Below are 21061 nucleotides of genomic sequence, written 5' to 3' on the forward strand. Positions count from 1 at the left end.
TATTTTTTGGTTCATTAGGTCTTAAATGGAGATTCATTTAAGATGCAAATGAATCAAAAAAACAAAAATTTAGGGACTCAATAAACAAAAAAAATGAAAGTTTATGGACCCAATGAAATAAAAACCGAAAGTTTAGCGATCCAACAAAGTCAAATAGAAATTGAGACCTAATTATTGTTTATAATATTTTATTATTTGGTTAAATTATATGTATAATTTAATATTTATAATGTATCTTTTATTTATTTAAACATTTAAATATACATAATTTATTTATAAAATTATTTCATACATGATAATATTAAAATACTTTAATCATTGATTTCTTATAATAAAATACTATATATATGTTAATTGATTGAATATGTAATAAAAATAAATTTGTGAATGTGTAATTGGTTAAATAAAGAATTTTTTTGTGGTGTTGCATTTAATGACGCTCATTGAAGTGAATTCGGAGATTGATCACCAAATTAGTATTTAGTGATATAATTTTGATGACTATCATTGAAGATGACGTTATATTTTTTCTTTACTTTTCTGTAATAGATTTTTTTTGGGGAAGACAGACATGTCTTCCCTCAAGGGTTTTGGGGAAGACAATCTGTCTTCCCCATGGAAGACCAGCAGCTGCCGAACGCACGTAGCCTGAACCTTCCAATTGAAAGCATGTTCAGTTGTTCGATGATCCACTTGGTTGTCTTGTTAGAATCCGGTCGCAGAAAACCAAAAGAAACATTTCGTTTGGTGAGTTTAGTAGCCAAAGAAACTCTTCCAATTACCCCATACCTAGCAAAAACCTTCTCCAAATCACGATACTTCCATAACCTCGGAAAGTTTTCGAAGTAAATGACTCTACTAGTTGCCTTCTCCTCAATACCCACCGACAATTCTTGGTTCAATGCTAAATCCTTAGCATGGCTTTCTTGGCTCAAGATAGAGTTAGGCTCAAGATACAATTGTTTTTTTTTTCTTATCTCAAAGTTTGTTCATTTATAATAACTCGGTCCTTTTTTAATGTCTACTATTTATTATCATTGTTTTAAGTTAGTGTATTAATCATACTATTTGATAAAAGTATGGTATCATTAATTTTGTATTTTGTATTTTTTTTATTTAATTTATCTCTGTTTATTTTATTTTTTAGTTAGTTTTTATAATTATGTTTTTTTCAGTTTTTTTTATAAATTTATTATTTATTTAATGCTTTTTAAAATTTTATTTTTCATTTAAGTAAATAATTTTTTTAAAAGAATAATAAATACAAAATATAAAATACAAAAAATAAAATGAATTATTAAAATAGATTATTAAAATGGATTACTGTGTCTAAAGAGCAAACTAAAGTAAAAAAAAAATGGAATTCTTGTATAAATTAGTAACTCATCACATTTGAACATGAGGGAATTGTTTTTGGTGATGCATTTTTTTAATTTAAAAAGAGAAGGTTAGAAGATAATATTATAATTACATTAAAAAATATTTAGACACGTGTAAATTTTGCATGTTTAATAACAGCCACCTTCTTCTACATGCACACTTATTAGTGAGACTTCCATTTTTTATATGATCTTTTAACTGTAAAAGCTTATACTTTTGAGTTCAATCACTTTGTTTATAATTTTCTTAATCTAAACAACGCTACTGTTTTGATTGTCTTCAATGACACTTGTTCAACCAAAAAAACACCAGGTTCTTTGTTTTTTCTATGTCTAGTTATTGTCTGTTTATTGCATGTCACCTTAATGAATCCCATTTATTTATTCTGTGGTTTTTGCAGAAGCTGGCTAAGCGAGGAAGACCTCGAAAAACTGTCAAGGAAAAGCTAAATTACTCAGTTCATTATTTTATTTTTCTTGTCATATTTTATTTTTGGTTTTGGTATTTAAATTCATTTATGTTTATCTTTTCTGAATTGTCCGGTCTGGTCCCAGAAAAGGCATGCACATGAATTACATCCTAACTGTTTGTAAAAGTGCAATTCTTAATCAGATTTTGAAAGTTTCAAAAAATAAAGCCTTATTATTTGATTTTATATTTAGGTGTTGCTAGTGTCATAAGCTTAATTACTTAATTAATTTGTAATGTTTTCTTGGTTGAAGTGAATGCATGGTCATTTTATTTGAAGTTGAGTGCATGACTTGTACCAACTTAAATTGTTTTTATTCTGTTCTTTGTCCTGTGTTTAATGGAAAATCAATGAATTTTGAAACCATGGTCTATGTTCCTTTTTGTTATTTATTTTACTGGTTCATGCTACACTTTAACTTTCTTTTCTGAATTTTTTTATAAACTTGTAAAGTTCTATTTATGTGAAGGATGACTAATTGATGACCAGGTATCATGCAAAATTCCTATCAACAGGGAAATGTAAGTAAATTCAATTGAAAAGCATGCGATTCTCGATTACATACAATATAAGGAGTTAAAACTAAACTAAACTGTAATGTAATGATTCTGTTGTTGCATTTTACCTTAGTGATAAAAGCAAGCGAGCAACAAATGAAAGCGTATATGATAATAATGAAGTCAAGAATTGGGTGATGCAGCGAGCGAAAGACGTTGAAGCTAATCTACCGCCTAAATTTCCTAGCATGATCAAATGTATGCTGCCTTCTCATGTTGCAGGAGGTTTCTGGCTGGTGAGTCTTTTTTTTTCTCATTGTCTAAATGCATTCTTGCATTTTCACATAATGATAGGCTAAAATTCTGGATAATAGGGTCTTCCGATGAAATTCTGCGACGACCATATGCCAATACAAGACACAATGATTGATTTGGAGGATGAGAATGGAGTGACGTTTCAAGCAAAATATCTTGCGGGAAAGGTTGGTCTCAGCGGTGGATGGAGAGGGTTCTCCATAGCTCACAATTTAGTGCAGGGCGATGTATTGATTTTTCAACTTGTGAGGCCTAATAAATTCAAGGTACTAGTTTGATATTTTTCGTTGCATGTAATACATGATCTCTCAATACATTCATGTCTAATTGATGAATTGCCATAGAATTTCAAGTTACAAGGGATTTAAATGTAACGGGATTCCTTTACGTGCGTAAAAAAAAACATGCTAGACATGCTATTTAGATAGATAATATTTTTCTTGAACTATAAATTAAATTTAGTAGTTTCTGGAAATCTCACATTGCATGCTTGATGACATTTTGGTACCCAATATCTAAAATCATGCCTTTACTTATAGCCCTTATGCTAGACTTTTAGTTAGTTATTATGCCGAAAACCGGATAGATGCTTAAGAATTTAGCTAGCATAGCCAAATTGGGCTATAATACTCTAGTGAGAGTGTCAATATATTAAAATTTGGCAACTGTATTAGAATTAGTCCAGCGATTTGTGAACTTTAATCTATTTTAGTAGTGAACTTTTTAAAAATGGCACAAGGAAGCAAGAAATAGTGGAGAAAGGAAAGGAGCGAAGGGGTGGGAGACTGATAGTGTCACAGAGGAAAAGTATCCAGCCATTATCGCATCGCAGCAAAAGTATTTTTCGCTGTCTTGCTAAAAGTAAAGTCCTTGAGTGGAGAAACTGAGAATTTTCAGAAAGCCAACAATGTGATTTTCCTTATTTTATGAAATTTCGCTGCTTGTATATTTATTTAATTTTTTCAATGTAGATTATGTTTCGGTAGATCTCTTCACAGGTTTATACGTTAGCAACTCTGCTTTTCTGCATAAATTGGTCACTTGTTTTTTCAGTAGCTGATTTCACACAGGATACCTTGTAGGCTTATTCCTAGCATTGGAATTTAAGGAGGGAAAGAAGGTTTATATGTTAGAAAAATAGGAAGTAAAAGGTGGAATTTGTGAATAGAATTGGATCAGACAACCCAAACTATTTCATTATATCCTAAATAAACTTAGAACGGCATCTCGACCATAAATCATAAAAAGAAGTCCTAGATATTTGTTTCTCTTGAGCATGTTGTCATCTTTATCATGATCTTAAACCAACTGTTGAATGGAAATAATGTATCAGGAAAGCAATATAGATCCCAAATCGGTACTCAATCTGGCAGACATAGAAACTTTAGGTGGGAGTCAATTCCCCAGGCTTTGTACCTCCAGTATTATTGTTTTTCGTATAAAGGTAAAATAAATGAGAGTATGAGCATGCGGTATGCTTATTATCTTTTCGTGTGTAGACGTGAAGTGTAAATATCTGTACCTTGTTGTGATTAGAAATTGTCTACTTACATTATATTTTCCTTCTTGTAAGATCTACATTGTGAGAGTAAATGGTTCAGAAGAAGTAGATGTTTCTCATGCTGTCTTGCAGTCGGAAGCTTGGCCAAAGGAAGCGAGTCCTGGTAAGAGTTTGAAGTGTTATGCTGAACGAACTGGCACCTGCAATTTTAAATAGGCCAGAATAATTGCAAAACTGATCCACTCTCATGGTCAATTTTACAGATCAATCTGAGAATGCGTCTGTGACTACTGAAAAAATAGAACATCTTGAGTCAGAGCCGGTCTTAATGTGCGATCCCGAACTAGACAATCAGAAGAATGATGCGAAGGACAGTTATACCGACATTGGGCTCACATCAGAACATTCTGAAAATGAAAGTCAAGATGTTGGCTTGGATTTACTTGATGGAATCGGATTATCTGAATCTGCTGTTAATTTTAAGGAAGTGAAATGTTATGAGGATTTTGACATTCTGAATGTTAGATTCCATCTTAAAACCAATTGGTGTTAAGTGGAGGTGCCCAACCAATATATAAACACATGTCCACTCACACACACAACCAATGTGGGATTTCCCACTTTAACACTCCCCCTCACGCGTAGCGTGTACGGGCCGAGCAACAAAGTCCCCCCTCACGTAAATCTCACGTGGGCCGGGCCAAACTCAAATTGTGTGAATGGACAAGGCTCTGATACCATGTTAGATTCCATCTTAAAACCAATTGGTATTAAGTGGAGGTGCCCAACCAAGATATAAACACATGTCCAATCACACACACAACCAATGTGGGATTTCCCACTTTAACACTCCCCCTCACGCGTAGCGTGTACGGGCCGAGCAACAAAGTCCCCCCTCACGTAAATCTCACGTGGGCCGCGCCAAACTCAAATTGTGTGAATGGACAAGGCTTTGATACCATGTTAGATTCCATCTTAAAACCAATTGGTGTTAAGTGGAGGTGCCCAACCAATATATAAACACATGTCCACTCACACACACAACCAATGTGGGATTTCCCACTTTAACACTGAACAAGCGCTTCGAGCTACCCAAAAAGCTTCAATTTAAGTACTATAAACTTTGTTGTAGCAAAAGATCGTTTCTTCATGAGCATCTACTGGAGGGCCTTAATTTAAAGCTAGCAGCAGGTGTAATTGCGGAGACTATTGACATCGCAGACGCCATCAGAGCTTCCAAGCTTACTACACGACTAAACAGTTTCATCGCTTGGAAGAAGAAATTGGACGCCTTAAAGAAATTGGGAATGGAGGTTGATTTCTTGATTGCGCGGACGGATCAGCTTATTGACCTTCTTGTTAATTCAAGGAGGTACAAGGCGCTTACAAATAGAAAAGTTGCACTAGAAGAAAGGATTAGAAGTCTCGAAATGCAGCTTTTGGAAATGAAGAAGGAAACTAATAGAGTTGATTTTGAGATTCAGGAGTTGGAGGCGGAGGGGGGGAATCACGAGCTTATGTTCCGAGGGGCGGTTGAAGCCCCATGGTAGCAGACTTATGTATAGTTTGTGTATAGTTTTTGTAGGGGAACAGGAGCTTATTGTCACTAACGTCTTAGTGCTGCATGTATAGTTTTTGTGTTATAAGTTCTCTGAGTTGTGTATGACAACATTGCAACTCTTGCATATACTAATAGTAATAGAGATTAGTTACTGTCCTCATGACATGTCTGCCCCTTTTAATCCCCTCTTAACTAATTTGACCACTCTAAAAGGATGATTATATTCTAATTTCAACTCCTAATAATGCTGTGAAAAAAGTAATGTTATTGATAACGTAGTAATAACATCTCGTAGGAGCGAAGCAATCTCGCCAAAAACAGGTATCGCTAAGTGTCCACTAAAGTTTTACGCGCATACAACTACTATGCTATTATACGAAATTATGCTACCCATAATTTCTTTCATTTAAGAAGGAATTGTTGACAAAGTCCAATATTTCATAGCAGAAATGGCTACAATAATAGTATGGACAAAAGCAATACAGCTACCATTTTGGAGTAAAACTTTTCCACAAGACGGGCTCTGTCTCACTTTATTATCCATCATCTATTGCTAATTTAAGTAAAAATTAATTGACAACTTTATACATATTTTTTAATTAAAGTGTTATTATTTCCTCGCCATAACTATGATTAATTCACATATATAAAATATATTGGTATAATTATAATACATTTAGTTAATATAATAAATTATAAATAAATATTATTAACGTCAACTAATTTAAAAATTAATTAAAAATATTTTATTTATTTTTAACACTTATTTAATATTGATTATAAATAACATAAATTTATATTATTATAATAAATTTAATTAATGTAAAATTGACAAGTCACGCCACGAGTCACGTGCATAGTACGTAATGCAAAACTAGTATTAAAAAAGTCGTTTGAGTATAAAATAAGAATAATTGAAAAGTTTTTTAAAAATTATAAGTAGTCTCTCTTTCAAAGAACATATCAAAAGACGGATACACTTCTTTTAACAATAAAAAGGAAATTTAACAAAATGGATAATATCATATGGATGACTTAGTCATTTGAACCTTAACAAAATTTTGTTGCTTACTTTGTTTGCTCTTTTCGGGCAGTTTATACCGTTTTAATTTTTTCTATTTGATAATTATACCATTTTAATTTTATTTATTACATTCTTCTAATTCGCTCACATTAGAGGAAAACAATGCTTACTAATTATACAATTAAGGCATATTATTGAATATGCCATCAGTAAACTAGGATTAGTCTACTCTTTTCCTGTCATTACCATTATAAATTATGTAAGCTTAATTGCACCAAAAATCACAATTTTCTCGTGTTTTTGGTATTTAACATAATCTTTTTTTTGACATATTTAACATTATCTTTTATTTTTTTGACATATTTAACATTATCTTTTATTTTTTTGACATATTTAACATTTCTTTTATTTTTTTGACATAATTATCTACGGCACCGTTTTGGATGTAAAACGGTGCCGTTTTGTATCCAAACCGGTACAATTGTTTTTAAAAGAAACGCAATCGTGGACAGATATATCAATATATAAAATTTAATGTTAAATATATCAAGGAAAAAAGATTATTATTAAATACTAAAAACACGCAAAAGTTAGTGATTTTGTGTGTGTAATTAAGTCATTATGCTATGTATACCAGAATTCAATACTTTGGATGTGTAGGGGATTTTTTCGTCGGACGTCGGCAGCGGTTATTTCGGAAGAGGAGGAACCTAATCCTTAATAAAAATTTCGGGAAAAAATTGTCGTTGAAATTTTTTTCGGAAAAAATTGAAAAAGAAATCCAGAAAAAATTCGGAAAAAAATTCCACCAAACGGCGACAGCGGGTACCTCGAAAGAGGATGAGCATGATCCTTTAGGAAAAAAATTCCGGAAAAAATTATTGTCGGACAGCGGCGGGTATCTCGGAAAAATAGAAACATGCTCTTCCTCTAGTATATGTTTTTTTTTGAAAAAATAATTCGAAAAAATATTGACGAGATAATAATTTCTACGTTTTCTCCATTCGATTCGAATCGGGTTTCGACTGAATTAAATTCAATCGGTTAATTTTAATATTATAAAGATAATGAGATTATTTGAAATCCATAGGTTATAGTAGTCATTTCAAATCCTCAACTTTTGTATGTGTTGAAATTAACTTGGATTTGATTCAAATTCAAATCCAACAAATTTTTCCAATCCAAACAGAGGATTTGGCTCAAATCCAAATCCAAATCCAAATCCAAATCCAAATCCAAATCCAACTTTATCCAGACGCACCCTAAGGTAGTTCAGTTAATATAGGTTCATATCCGGTTCACATCTGGTTGATTTTTGCTTTTATAGACTGTCAAATACAGTATATTTAAAAAAAAAATTCAATTTGTATTACAATAAATTTCAAAATTCTCTCTATATAAAATGTTATTTAAAATTGTAAAGAGCAGGAAGACAAATTTTATTAAAAATTGAATTAAGAAAGTTCAGTTGATATAAGTTCACATCAAGTTCACATTAGATTGATTTTTGGTTATATAGTCTGTCAAATATATTTCACTTAAAAAAATATTCAATTTGTATATTACACTAAATCTCAAAATTCTCTCTATATAAAATGTCATTTAAGATTGTTAAGAGCAGCAAAACAAATTTTATTTGAAATTGAATTAAGGTAGTTCAGTTGATATAGTTTCACATCTGGTTCACATCTGGTTGATTTTCGATTTTATAACTTAAATATATTTCACTTAAAAGAAATATTCAATTTGTGGTTACACTAAATCTCAAAACTTTCTCTATATAAAATGTCATTTAAGTCTGTAAAAAAGAATAAGACAATTTTATTAAAAATAAATTGAGGTAGTTCACTTAATATAGGTTCACATCAGGTTCACATAAGGTTGATTTGCAGTTTTATAAACTGTCAGATACATCTCAATTGAAAAAATTATTCAATTCTTATAAAAGATTATATCTCAAAATCTATATATATATATATATGTCAGTTAAAAATTTAAAAAGCTATAGAACTTATTAAAATTGTGTCAAGGTTGATATTAGGTTGATAAATGATTCATAAAATATTATAAATACAATAATTCCTATTTATGCATTAATTGCCTTTTTTTTAATTTCTTCAACTTTCTTTTATCTTTCTCTCTCTAGCCATTATGCAAATATGCAGTTGCTTGTGCAATTTTTAGTGCCACCTTATACCTAACTGGCTAAGGAAGTGTTACACCACCCTTCTACAAAAGAGCAATCCATAAATCAATCAAATTTCAAAAAGTTAACCAAAATGAAATGAAAATTACTAATTAAAGAAGAAAACAAGTTGACATACCATGTAAATGACGCTCTAAGCTACCACCAGAGACATATTTTACACCAAGAACAAAATCTCTTGTGGATCAATACAAAAACCAACAAGAGGCCCAGTATTTAAGTTATAAAGAGAGTCAACAATCATCAATTCTCAACAAAATGTCTTTGATGATTTTTTATCATCCTTAAATTTGCAAAAATCCAATTCTCCCTCTAAAAACAAAGTTCATAGATCATCTTTTCAAAACTCTACCTATCAAATACAACAATAATGATTCAAAAACAGAACCAAAACATGAAAATTGAAATCAAATACTCATAAGAGAATACCAAAAAATAGCATTTTTATCATACCTTTAGAGAAATTAGCAGTAAGAATTTCACTATAATTAATGTAAACATTGAATTAAAAAGCACTGTAAATTAAATAAGATTGGATCTATATAAATAATTTAATAAAGATTCAAAAGAGATATATGTACCAGAAATTTAATTTATAAACACAAACTACTACATTTTCATTCAAGACTTTTATCAAGCATCTAATGAGCATGAATAATAACTCAGTAAAATAAAATAATTTAAAATTTTGAGAATACATCAATTAAAACAAAAGTAATCAAAATCTAACCATATTCATTTTCTCCAAATTCATTACCTGAAAATTTATCTTGAGAGAGCTATAGGATTTGCAAAACGGGCAAAATAATAAATATAAAGAGAATTTTCACTGAGTGAGTTCAGTTGTTGTGTGTTGAGACAACAATCTTGTTGCATCAGGAGCTGGTGGAGAAGCAGTTTGACGGCAATTTGGCAGTGGTCCGACAAGTTTCGACGAGGTCCGACGGAAGATCCTCTTTAAATGTGTTGGCATGCAGCGGCAACAAGAATTAAATTAGGGACAATTTAGTAATAGTAATAAAAAGAGGTATAGCTGGAAATCTAACTTTAAAAAAGAGAGATTTTTGCAAAATTTATTTTTGTGGGTCACTAAAGTAAAGTTTTCTGATTTTGAGTTATATGATGACATTTTTTCAATCTTTTTTCACAAAAATAAAAAAGTTATGTTTGGATTTTTTTTTAATATTTAATTATAATGCTTAAGAAAAGTAGCCAGCTTTTTAGTGTAAAGTTTAGAATAGTCCTATATAACTCACTAAATTGTGCCACCATGTTTATCTCATATTATACGACATTGCCCTATCATTATTGTTATTTTCAAAAATATTATAATTCGTAATTTAAAAGACTTTTAAATTGTAAACTCTAAATCATAAACTCTAAATTTTTAACCTTAAATCTCTAAATGCTTAAAACCTAAATTTTAATTCATAAACGGTGTGCCATAAAAATTAAATTATGGTAAATAATTTTAAAACAAATATCCATGTGTACAGTGTGCATCGTATATGAGACAATGAAATGGTTACAAATTGGTGGATTATAAAATATTTTTCAAAGGGTTATTACCTTTTTTTTATTTATTAGCTTTAATTAATTTTCTTTAGAAAATATAGTTTGTGGCGGATGTAAATAAATTCATGAGGAGAAAATATAAATTATGATACAAAAACTTATTAAGACTAGTTTCGCATTACGTGCTATGCACGTGGCTCGTAACGTAATCCGTCAATGAACATATTAGTAAATTTAATATAATTATATCAATTTTTTATTTATAATTAATATTAAATTAGTTAAAAAATTTATAAAAATAAATATAATATATTCGGTTATAAAATATTTTTCCATACTGAATAATAAGATAGAAATTTAAATAATAATATATTGACCAAATACAGTATTTTAATTTTGTAGTTCAATCAAACTAAAAGATAGGTATTCCTACTAATTTGGAGACAATTTAGTTAATTTTGACATATTAAAAACTAAATTGAAGTCTATGATGGTGGAGGTAGTGGGGGACAATTTATTTGTAATTCACTTTGAGAATCAGGAAGATAGAAGGAGAGTCCTGAATGGTGGCCCTTGGAAATTTCAAGAGTATGCGATTGCTCTAGAGGTTCCAGTGGGAATAGGCAATTATGAGGAGATGATGTTTGACAAAATGGTTTTCTGGATTCAGATCCATAATTTACCATTGTTGTGCCAAACAAGAGAAGCGGGCATCTTCCTGGGTTCACAGATAGGAGAAGTGGTGGACATAGACTCAGGTGCTACTGGGGATTGTCTTGGTAAGTACATCAGGGTGAGGGTGAAAATAAATATCACTAAACCGCTGAAAAGAGGGCTTAAAGTCCGTATTGATGACAAGGGGAAATTTCAAGAGTATGGAGTGTGTCTTAACTGAGAATGAAGGCAACCAGAATAAATTTAATGAATTGTTGAGGGCAGGCCCAGTTCAGAAGATTCTGAATAGGGGAAAGAGACTTAAACCTGAAGGTAAAGGTGGAAGTGAAGGAGATGGAGGATTTCGGCAAGTGGGTAACTCCAAGGCCCCAATGGTGGTTTCAACGGTGAGGGAACCAAATTCCATAATTAGTGGAGAGAATCAAGCTGAAAGATCTCCGCTAATGAAGGATAATAATAACGGCAAATCTCCAATTCATTTTCAAATTCAAAATCTGAATGGAAATGGAAAGAAGACTGCAGATATGGAATTGGTTGAGGTCACGATTAATCAGGAAAATGAGTTGAAAGGAAGTGAAGTTATGGCGCGTAAGAAGATGTTTTCAAAAAATGGGCCGGATGGGTCAATTGGGCTTAAGTTGAAGGCTGTTGCTAAAAAGCCTAAAACTAAGTCAGGCTCTAATAAGAAAACCCAGAAGACTTGTTTGAGTAAAATGTTACCGTTGCTTGACATTACAAATTTGGTGGAAAGCAATGGGATTTTTGACAGAGATGGGGGTGAAGGTAGCTCGACAAATGCATCAGAAACATTATCTCTTGATGGGGAATATGTTGCTGGTAAGGATAACGTTCAAGATATATCGGCGAAGTCTGCAGAGCAGGCTCGCCGGGAGCAATGATAGTCTTAAGCTGGAATGTTCAAGGTCTGGGTCCTCTTAGAACATTCCAAAGTCTTAAGGACCATGTGAGGAAAATCAAACCTTCTCTGGTGTTTCTGTTGGAAACTAAAATGCTGAGAGATGGGATTGAGAAGAAACTTGATGATTTAGAGATGGATTCGTGTTTTGTGGTGGACTGTATGGGAAAAAGTGGAGGTTTGGCTCTTTTGTGGAGGAGTTCTTGTTCGGTATCTATAATGAGTTCTTCCAACCACTATATAGATTGTTCTGTTGTCGACGAGGAGAGCAATGTGATTCGTTTTACAGGATTTTATGGGGATCCTGTGCAGAGTCTTAGAGTTCACTCTTGGACTTTGCTGGAAAGATTAAGTTCTGGTTTTGCAGGCCCTTGGATTTGTGGAGGGGACTTCAACGAGATTTTGGCTGATGAGGAGAAGGAAGGAGGGGGAGTTAGACCCCATTATTTGATAAGAAACTTCAGAGAAGCTCTGGAGAAGAGTAATCTGTTTGATGCAGGGTCCAATGACAATCAGTTTACCTGGTGGGGTCATAGAGGTAATTGTATTGTGAAAGAAAAGCTAGACAGATTTTTGATAAACTCTGAAACTCAGGGTTTATATTCTGACTATAAGACTCACTCCTTGGAGCACTGGGGGTCAGATCATAAACCTATTGTCTTTTGGAGTAGCAGAAGAGACAACTTCAGTGGTAATAGTGCTAAAAGGAAGAAGAAGAGCAGGTTTCTTTTTGAAGAAGCCTGGACCCTAGATGATAAGTTCAGAGAAGAGGTAGAGAATGCCTGGAATAATAGTAGCATGATTCAGTCAATAGATGACTTGCCCCATAAATTAAATCAATGTGCTAGTGCCTTTAATAGGTGGGGTAAGCTCTCTATGGGCAAGTTGAAAAATGAGATTGAGGAGAAGAAGAAGGAATTACTTAATCTACTGAACTCCACTGATGGTCTTTGCTCAATTGAAAACATCAGGAAGGTGGAGAGGAGTTTGGATGATCTGCAATTGAAGGAAGAAGTGGCTTGGAAGCAGAGGTCTAGGAGTGACTGGTTGGCTTATGGGGATAATAATACCCGGTTTTTTCATCAGAAAGCCTAAAAAAGAAGAGCTCGTAACAGCATTCAGGGGTTGTATGATGAGACAGGGGTGTGGAAGGAGAAACCAGAGGAGATGGCAGGTATTATCCAAAGATACTTTGCTAATCTTTTTAAAACATCTAACCCTGCCGAAACAGACATTGCTGAGGTGATTGAATTTGTTAAACCTAGGATTGATGCTTCCATGAATGAGATGCTGAATAGAAGCTTTACTGCAACAGATGTTCTTTTAGCCTTGAAAGATATGCCACCTACCAAGGCTCCAGGAAAAGATGGTTTCCCGGCTTTATTCTTTCAGAAATATTGGAACATTATTGGCAAAGAGGTAACTGATATTTGTTTGAATATTTTGAATGATGATAGTAGTGTCAAGTGTGTTAATGAGACTGTGTTAGCCCTCATACCTAAGGTGAAAGTTGCTGATTCTATTGCTAAGTTTAGGCCTATAAGTCTGTGTAATGTAATCTATAAGATTGTGTCTAAAACTTTAGCGAACAGATTTAGACTTGTTCTGGGGGAGGTGATAGATCCTGCACAAAGTGCATTCATCCCTGGGAGGCAGATCATTGATAATGCTCTCCTGGGTTTTGAATGCATTCATGTCATTAAGAAATCCAAAAGAAAAGTTAATGGTCCTTTAGCTTTGAAATTGGACATGTCCAAAGCATATGATAGGGTGGAGTGGAGATTTCTTGAAGCTATGATGGAGAAGTTAGGCTTTGGCAGGAGTTGGATCAATAAAATTATTAAGTGTATCTCTTCTGTGCACTTTTGTTTTCTGCTTAATGGATCAGTTACTGGTAAAATTGAGGCTCAGAGGGGTCTTAGGCAGATCCTCTGTCCCCTTACCTTTTTCTCATTTGTGCTCAAGGACTGTCCTCTATGATTAATGCTGCAGTGGAGAGAAATCTGATTCATGGTCTGAATTTTGGAGGAAATTGTACTGTGTCTCATCTGTTCTTTGCAGATGACAGTCTCCTTTTTGCTAGAGCTAACTCAGTGGAATGTACACTTATCAGAGACATGCTGCAACTCTATGGTAGGGCATCTGGTCAAGTTGTTAACTTGGACAAATCTGCTTTGAGTTTTGGTAAGGGTACTACAAGTGAAGTCCAGAATGAGATTATGGATATTCTGAATGTCCAGGTTGTCCAATGCCATGAGAAGTATCTTGGTCTTCCTTCATCCATTGGTAGACAGAAAGGGACTAGTTTGAAGTATGTCAAGGAGAGAATCTGGCAGAAACTCCAAAGCTGGAGGGGCTCTTTGTTCTCAGGAGGAGGAAAAGAAGTCTTGATTAAAGCTGTAATTCAAGCTATACCCACTTATCACATGAATTGCTTCAAGTTTCCTAAGAGTCTGATTGCTGAGATTGAAAAATTGTGCAATAGGTTTTGGTGGGGCAGTAATGATGGTAAAAGGAAGCTGCATTGGGCCAGATGGAGTGTTCTGTGTAAACCTAATTGTAGAGGAGGTCTAGGTTTTAAGGACTTAGAATGTGTTAACTAGAGCTTACTGGCTAAGCAAGCATGAAGAATTCTCAAATGGCCTGATAACTTGCTAGCAAGAGTTTATAAGCAGAGGTACTTTATGAACCATGACTTTTTGGAGGCAAACTGTCCTAGAAATGCTTCTTTCACTTGGAAAAGTATTATGTGGGGCAGGAAATTGCTTGAGAAAGGTTTGAGGTGGAGAGTAGGAAATGGACAGAATATCCGAATCTTTAAGGATAGTTGGCTGCCATCAGTGAGTACTTTCAGACCTTTGAACCTCAATGTCCTAAATGAGGAATCAAAGGTGAGTGATCTGATATGTGATGATGGAAGATGGAATTATGATCTCATTAAAAACTCTTTTACAGAATCTGACTCCAAGACTATTCTTAGCATCTTTCTTGCAAAAACTGATCAACCTGATTGCAGGAGATGGCATTTTGATAAGTCAGGGATATACAGTGTGAGGAGTGGATACAGAACAGCTTGGGAAGAGAAGAACCAGGCCTCTAGCTCTAATGAGATTACAGTGGTGAAATGGTGGAAGTTTGTCTGGAGTTTATCTTTACCTAACAAAATTAAAATTTTCTTATGGAGGTGTTATAACAATTGGCTCCCCTGTAAAGTTAATTTAATCAGTAGAGGCATGTGTATTGATAACTTCTGTCCAGTTTGTGGAATTGCAGGTGAAACTCAAATCCATTCTCTCTGGTTCTGCAGGCAAGCCAGGAAAGTTTGGAGAAGCTGGGAAAGTTCCAAAATCTTAAAACCAGATCATCATTGGAGTATGCAGGATCTGATTTTCCAGGCTTACATAAATCTCCAGAAAAAGGACTTTATGTTTTTTGTGGTTATGCTTTGGCTCATTTGGTATGAAAGGAACTGCGTTGTTCATAGCCAACCTGTCAGGCCAAGGGACTTACTCTTACAGTGGGCTTCTCAGTATATAGAAGATTTCATCCAAGCCAATAAGGAGATTCACAGTAAAGGAGGAAGCTGGACTGGGAGAGATCCTACAACAGATGACAACAGATGGATCCCTCCAGATAAAGATAAGTTCTGCATCAATGTGGATGCCGGATTTGATATGAAGAAGGGTTGGTTTAGCACTGGAGTTGTCATTCGTGACTGGAGGGGAGAGGTTCAAGCTGCACAATGCAAGTTATATAAGGAATCTGTCCCAATTGAAATGGGAGAAGCCTATGCAATCAGAGATGGCATTTTGCTTGCAGTAGAAGAGAGTCTTACACCTTTTGAAATCAAATCTGATTCAAAAGTAGCAGTGGACATCTTTAATCATAAGGTACTGTATTGCAATGATGTGAGTTTACTAGCAGATGATTGTATTAGCTTAAGTTCTGGGTTATGTACTGATGTTATTCATGTTAGAAGAAACTCTAACTCTTTGGCTGATTACTTAGCAAAGAAAGCTGTTAGAAATAGTGAATCCAGACTTATACGGAGGGGGCATGTCCCTGCTGATGTTCTTGTTTATGTAATGGCCGATCAAATGGCTTTGCTTTGATTTAATGAAATTTGCCCTTCAAAAAAAAAAAAAAAAAACTAAATTGAAGATAATTTAGTTACCTATTCTAATTAGGACTTTAATTATAATAATGATTGATTAAATAACTAATTAGTTAATGACTATAAAACCTCTATTTAGTGGTAAAATGAAAAGGATTATTCAGTAAATTTGTCTGTCCCCCCCATCCGTACTTTTATATATAGTACTAGTTTTTCGCCACGTGCTGCGCACGTGAGCGATATTTATATGACCCGTTATATATATTGAATATTAATAAAATATAATTAGTTTTTAATAAATTATTACTAATTCTTTCTAGGCTTAATTGCACCAAAAATCACCAAAAAACGAAAGTTGATGATTTTTTATGCCAAGAAAAAAAGATTATGTTAAATATCAAAAACACGCGAAAGTTGGTGATTTTTTATGCAATTAAGCCTTTTTTTTATTTAATTTAAAATTACAGTATGTGAATTATAGTTCTAAGACCCGTTAGTATATTAAAAATAAGAATATAGTGCATAAATAATTATCTTTTAACAAAAACTGTTTTTTATGTATTTTTGTTTGCAAAAAGCAAACATATAGCTAAGTTAGGTCTTTTTTTTAGCGTTGTAAAGCTTATTCCTCGGGATGCTTTTGCAACATTAACAGGTTCACTATGATAGTAAGTTTAATTAATGAAATTTAACTTTTTAATTTGTGTTCTTATTATTAGAAGTAAACTTGTAATTTACTTCTTAATTTTTTGTGTTCTTATTAATTAAAATTAGATTTATATTTAATTTGAAAGCTAATATTGTAATTGTATATAGTTGTTAGAGTTAAAAATATTAAATTATAGAAAATATCATCTAAACAAACTACCTATTTATTTTGGATGACCAATTAGATTTGTTACCACCCATTAATTAATGTTATTATTAATTAAATAATTAAACATATATTTTTATTTTGTAATAAGTTTGTATAAATGAGTTTTATTTCTATTTATATTAAAATTAAAATTGTAGCATATGAGTAACATTTATATGACCCGGTGTTTATATATTCGGTTATATATTAAATATAATATTTTAGTTTTTTATCAACAATTTCAATAATCAATTTTCTTGTTTTCAGTTTCTTATTATTATAGTTTTTTTTTTTGCATTTAAAGGCAGAATATTAGATTTGGAATCGGCCATTAGTTGGTGCCAAATAAGTTAGAAAGGACACGAACTGGATTATCTCCTCTTACGTTTAGGTTAACTTACAAAATAAATTTGATTAATGCTCTACACATCACTCAAACCAAATTAATTCAATACCATAAGTTAATTGTTGGATGCAGGAATAGCTATGTATTTTTACTTCAAATTCTATATATTTAATAGATTGTTTTTTCAGAATCAAACTGTTAACTAACTTGTGTTATCTTTTCATTCTTATATTAGTATTAATCATGTTCCTGACAGTTTTATACCAAAAAGTACTAATAATTCATGGAAATAATGCAAAATTTAACAACCAAACACTTGAGGGAGTAAAAAAAAAGAGAAAATTAGGGAATACACTCCAACTTTGAAAATATTTATATAGATTACCTCCCTTATTAAAAGATATAAAAAATACTTCCTCTTTTATTGTTATTTGTGTATTTACTCCCACGTGTCATTTTTAATTATATTTGCGTTGTTTCATTGTTTTTTTACGCCGTTTTATTTAAAAGTTTTCTTTTATACTCTTAGGGCAGTTATTGCTCATTATTTCCTGTTTCCCTCTTTTCTCTTCTCTTCTATTCTCTCTCGTTCTCGTTCTATTTCACTCTTCGTGTTTTCTGATTTATTTGCTCTTCACTGTATCGTTTTTTGATTGTTGTATCTTCCATTGTTACTGCTCTATCATCTGCATTGTTCATCGGTGAGTGATTTCTCTAATTTTTTTTTATTTTTAACGGTTATGCTTTTGTTATATCTTATTTTTTGTTGTGTTAGATCTAGGATTGTGTTTTTTTATGATTTTAATAGTTTTTTTTATCTTACAATATGAATTGCAAATGATTTTGTATTAAAAATTTGTGAATCTGTTAATGCATGTACAATTATTTGATATTTTGTTAGTTCTTATCACTGATTTTGTTTTTTTATACTTTTTATCTCCAGTTTTTATTATACATTATGTCTGATACTGATTTTGATCAAACATTATCGGAATTCTTGATTCAATTGAAGAATCCTGACATTGCTCCTAAAGAAATGGAGGAAGCTTCTGATTCTCCGGTCCGTATGAGTTTGAGGAAAAAGACTATTGGTAGTAAACCTGTTGCTCCTAAAATAGAGAAGAAAGCAATAAAGAAATCAAAATCTGTGCAGAAGTCTGTTGCTGGAAAAAGGAAAGCAAATTTTGTGGTACCTAAAAGAGATATTAAGAGGAAAAGGCTTGGTACTGATAATTTGGATAAGAATGATTCATTTCAGGTATTTTTTTGATTAATTGTGTTTTTTTCGTATTGTACTGATAATCGAATGATAATATGATTATAACATGATGACAAGTTGATGATAACATGATGATAGCGTTATGTTAGTATAAATGTGTATACCAATAATATTATGATAATATGCCTTTTTTGTGATAATATTGTGCAACTTGTATGTGTTCAGTTGTTTGGTAATATGATGATAATATAAAATATTTGTTTCTGTTGATACTCTTATGATAATAGTATGTCATTTTGAGAGTGTTGTTTTTTTCTGGTAGTTGTATGTGTTCAGTTATTTGATAATATGATGATAATATAAAATATTGCTTTTATGTTGATACTCTTATGATGTTTTTAATAGTTTTTGTATAACTGATGACAATTTTATGACAGTATGATACCATGATGGTAAGTGTACTGATAATCGAATGATAATATGATTATAACATGATGATAAGTTGATGATAACATGATGATAAGTTGATGATAACATGATGATAGCGTTATGTTAGTATAAATGTGTATACTGATAATATTATGATAATATGTCATTTTTTGTGATAATGTTGTGCAACTTGTATGTGTTCAGTTGTTTGATAATATGATGATAATATAAAATATTTGTTTCTGTTGATACTCTTACGATGTTTTTAAATACTCTTTGTATAACTGATGACAATTTTATGACAGTATGATACCATGATGATAATGATGTTTTTTTATAATAATATTTTTGTATAACTGATAACATTATGATACCATTTATAATACTCTTTGCATTTGTGTTTATTGCAGACATTTGATTTGTTACTTGGTCCAAAGGATCGGTTTGTCGGTAAAGTTGGAAATGCTTCACAGAATGCAGTGCTGAAACATATAAAATCGAAGCTTAGTGAAGATCAGTTAGCAACGTTCAAGAACAGTAGGTTTGGTGCCTTTCTAGAACTTGACAAGGATGTACTGAGTCTTAGACTCATACATGCCATACTTTTAAGGAAAGTTCATCACAGCAATTTGTCAGAGCTTTGGTTTCATTACGGTTCGCAGAATATGCGATTCAGTCTATATGAGTTTGGTCTTGTTAGTGGACTTGTTTTTGTTGGTGATGAGTCAAGGTTTTCTGGTCATTTTAAGGACAGTAATTTTTTTAATAAATATTTTGGTGATGTGAGCAAGATTACCCGTCAGGTTATTGAAGCGAAATTTAAAGAGGCTGCGTGGGAGAATGATGAAGATGCTGTAAAGTTTGCAAAGCTTTACATGGTTCAGTGTTTTTTATTGGGTCATCTTGGGACTATTTTGGTTGACGATCGGTTCATTCACTTGCTTGACTACCCTGATTATGATGATTTTCCATGGGGAAAATATTCATTCCAGTTATTTGTTCAGTCTACTAAGAACAAGCTGTGGACTAAACATAATGCATCAAGTCAATCTGCTTTCTATCGTTTGTATGGTTCTCTGCATGCTATTCAGTTTTGGTTTTATGAAACATTGGTTTATGTGCCTGAGTATTTGTGTACTTTGAGCAATGCTGCTGTTTATCCTCGATTACTGCGTTGGAGTCCGAAGGATATTAAGAAAATGCAGAACTTTGATTTTCAGGTTTTTGATGATGGAACTGAAAAGGTATTATGATTCTTATTTAACTTTTTTTCTTTTATTGATTTGTGTGTTATTTGTGAGCTAATTATTTTTTATTTTTTATAGGTCTCAGTGCTTTCAAATATTGTAGCAAATGAGTTTGAGTCAAGTCAACTTATTGTTACTGGACTAAATTATCAAGGTCAAGTTGTGAAGCGAGCAAGAACTTCTGCTTCTGATTCTGAAGATAAAATATTGGAAGTGGCAAGGTCTGCTTGTATTAAATTTGTCCATGAATTGAAAGCACTAATTTTTGATAACAAGGCTGATTATTCTGATGTGGAGTGTGACGTTCGAAAGCGCATTTGTGCTTCTGTGGTTAGTTTTGAAGAAAATCAATTGAGTGATATTTTTGATGACAAATCTGGAAAGGTATGTGTTTTTATAATAACATTACAATAATAGTATATTATGATAACTGTATGATAATATGAAAATACTGATACTTATATGATATTTTGATGCTCATCTGATAATGTGATGCTCATCTGATAATATGATAATTGTATGATAATTGAATGATAACTGTATGATAACATTTTTGCATAAAACTGTTACTGTTTTAATATTACATATTTATTGTTAGCATTGCAATGATACCTCTATGATAATACTTAATTGTACTGTTATTTTTATGCTTTTTCATGAGTTGTGTTTTACTGTTTTGTTAATGGCTTATATGTTCATGATAATGTTTTTAATTAATGAGAATATGATGATACTGTTATGATAATCTCTTTTATTTATAATGATATAATCATTGTTTAATATAGGCTGAT

At 32.2% G+C, this 21061-nt stretch overlaps 1 protein-coding gene across 1 annotated transcript; it reads left to right on the plus strand.

The window, feature by feature from the left end:
• Positions 1-1608: 1608 nt before the first annotated feature.
• On the plus strand, positions 1609-5883 carry LOC126654438 (B3 domain-containing protein Os01g0234100-like). The gene is made up of 8 exons (XM_050348293.2): positions 1609-1692; positions 1781-1817; positions 2337-2370; positions 2480-2642; positions 2721-2927; positions 4235-4325; positions 4426-4676; positions 5233-5883. The coding sequence occupies exons 1-8, from the start codon at positions 1663-1665 to the stop codon at positions 5710-5712; spliced, it is 1293 nt and encodes a 430-aa protein (XP_050204250.1). The 5' UTR covers positions 1609-1662; the 3' UTR covers positions 5713-5883.
• The last annotated feature ends 15178 nt before the right edge of the window (positions 5884-21061 follow it).

This window comes from Mercurialis annua, linkage group LG7 (genome assembly GCF_937616625.2).
Source record: "Mercurialis annua linkage group LG7, ddMerAnnu1.2, whole genome shotgun sequence".
In the NCBI taxonomy this organism is placed as follows: domain Eukaryota; kingdom Viridiplantae; phylum Streptophyta; class Magnoliopsida; order Malpighiales; family Euphorbiaceae; genus Mercurialis; species Mercurialis annua.

Excerpts from the sequence above, each read along its gene's own strand:
- LOC126654438 (XM_050348293.2), top strand. The coding sequence starts at position 1,663 with ATGACACTTGTTCAACCAAAAAAACACCAG. Across the intron at positions 1,693-1,780 it reads TTCAACCAAAAAAACACCAG|AAGCTGGCTAAGCGAGGAAG; the intron begins GTTCTTTGTTTT and ends TGGTTTTTGCAG. Across the intron at positions 1,818-2,336 it reads AAGACCTCGAAAAACTGTCA|AGGTATCATGCAAAATTCCT; the intron begins AGGAAAAGCTAA and ends TAATTGATGACC.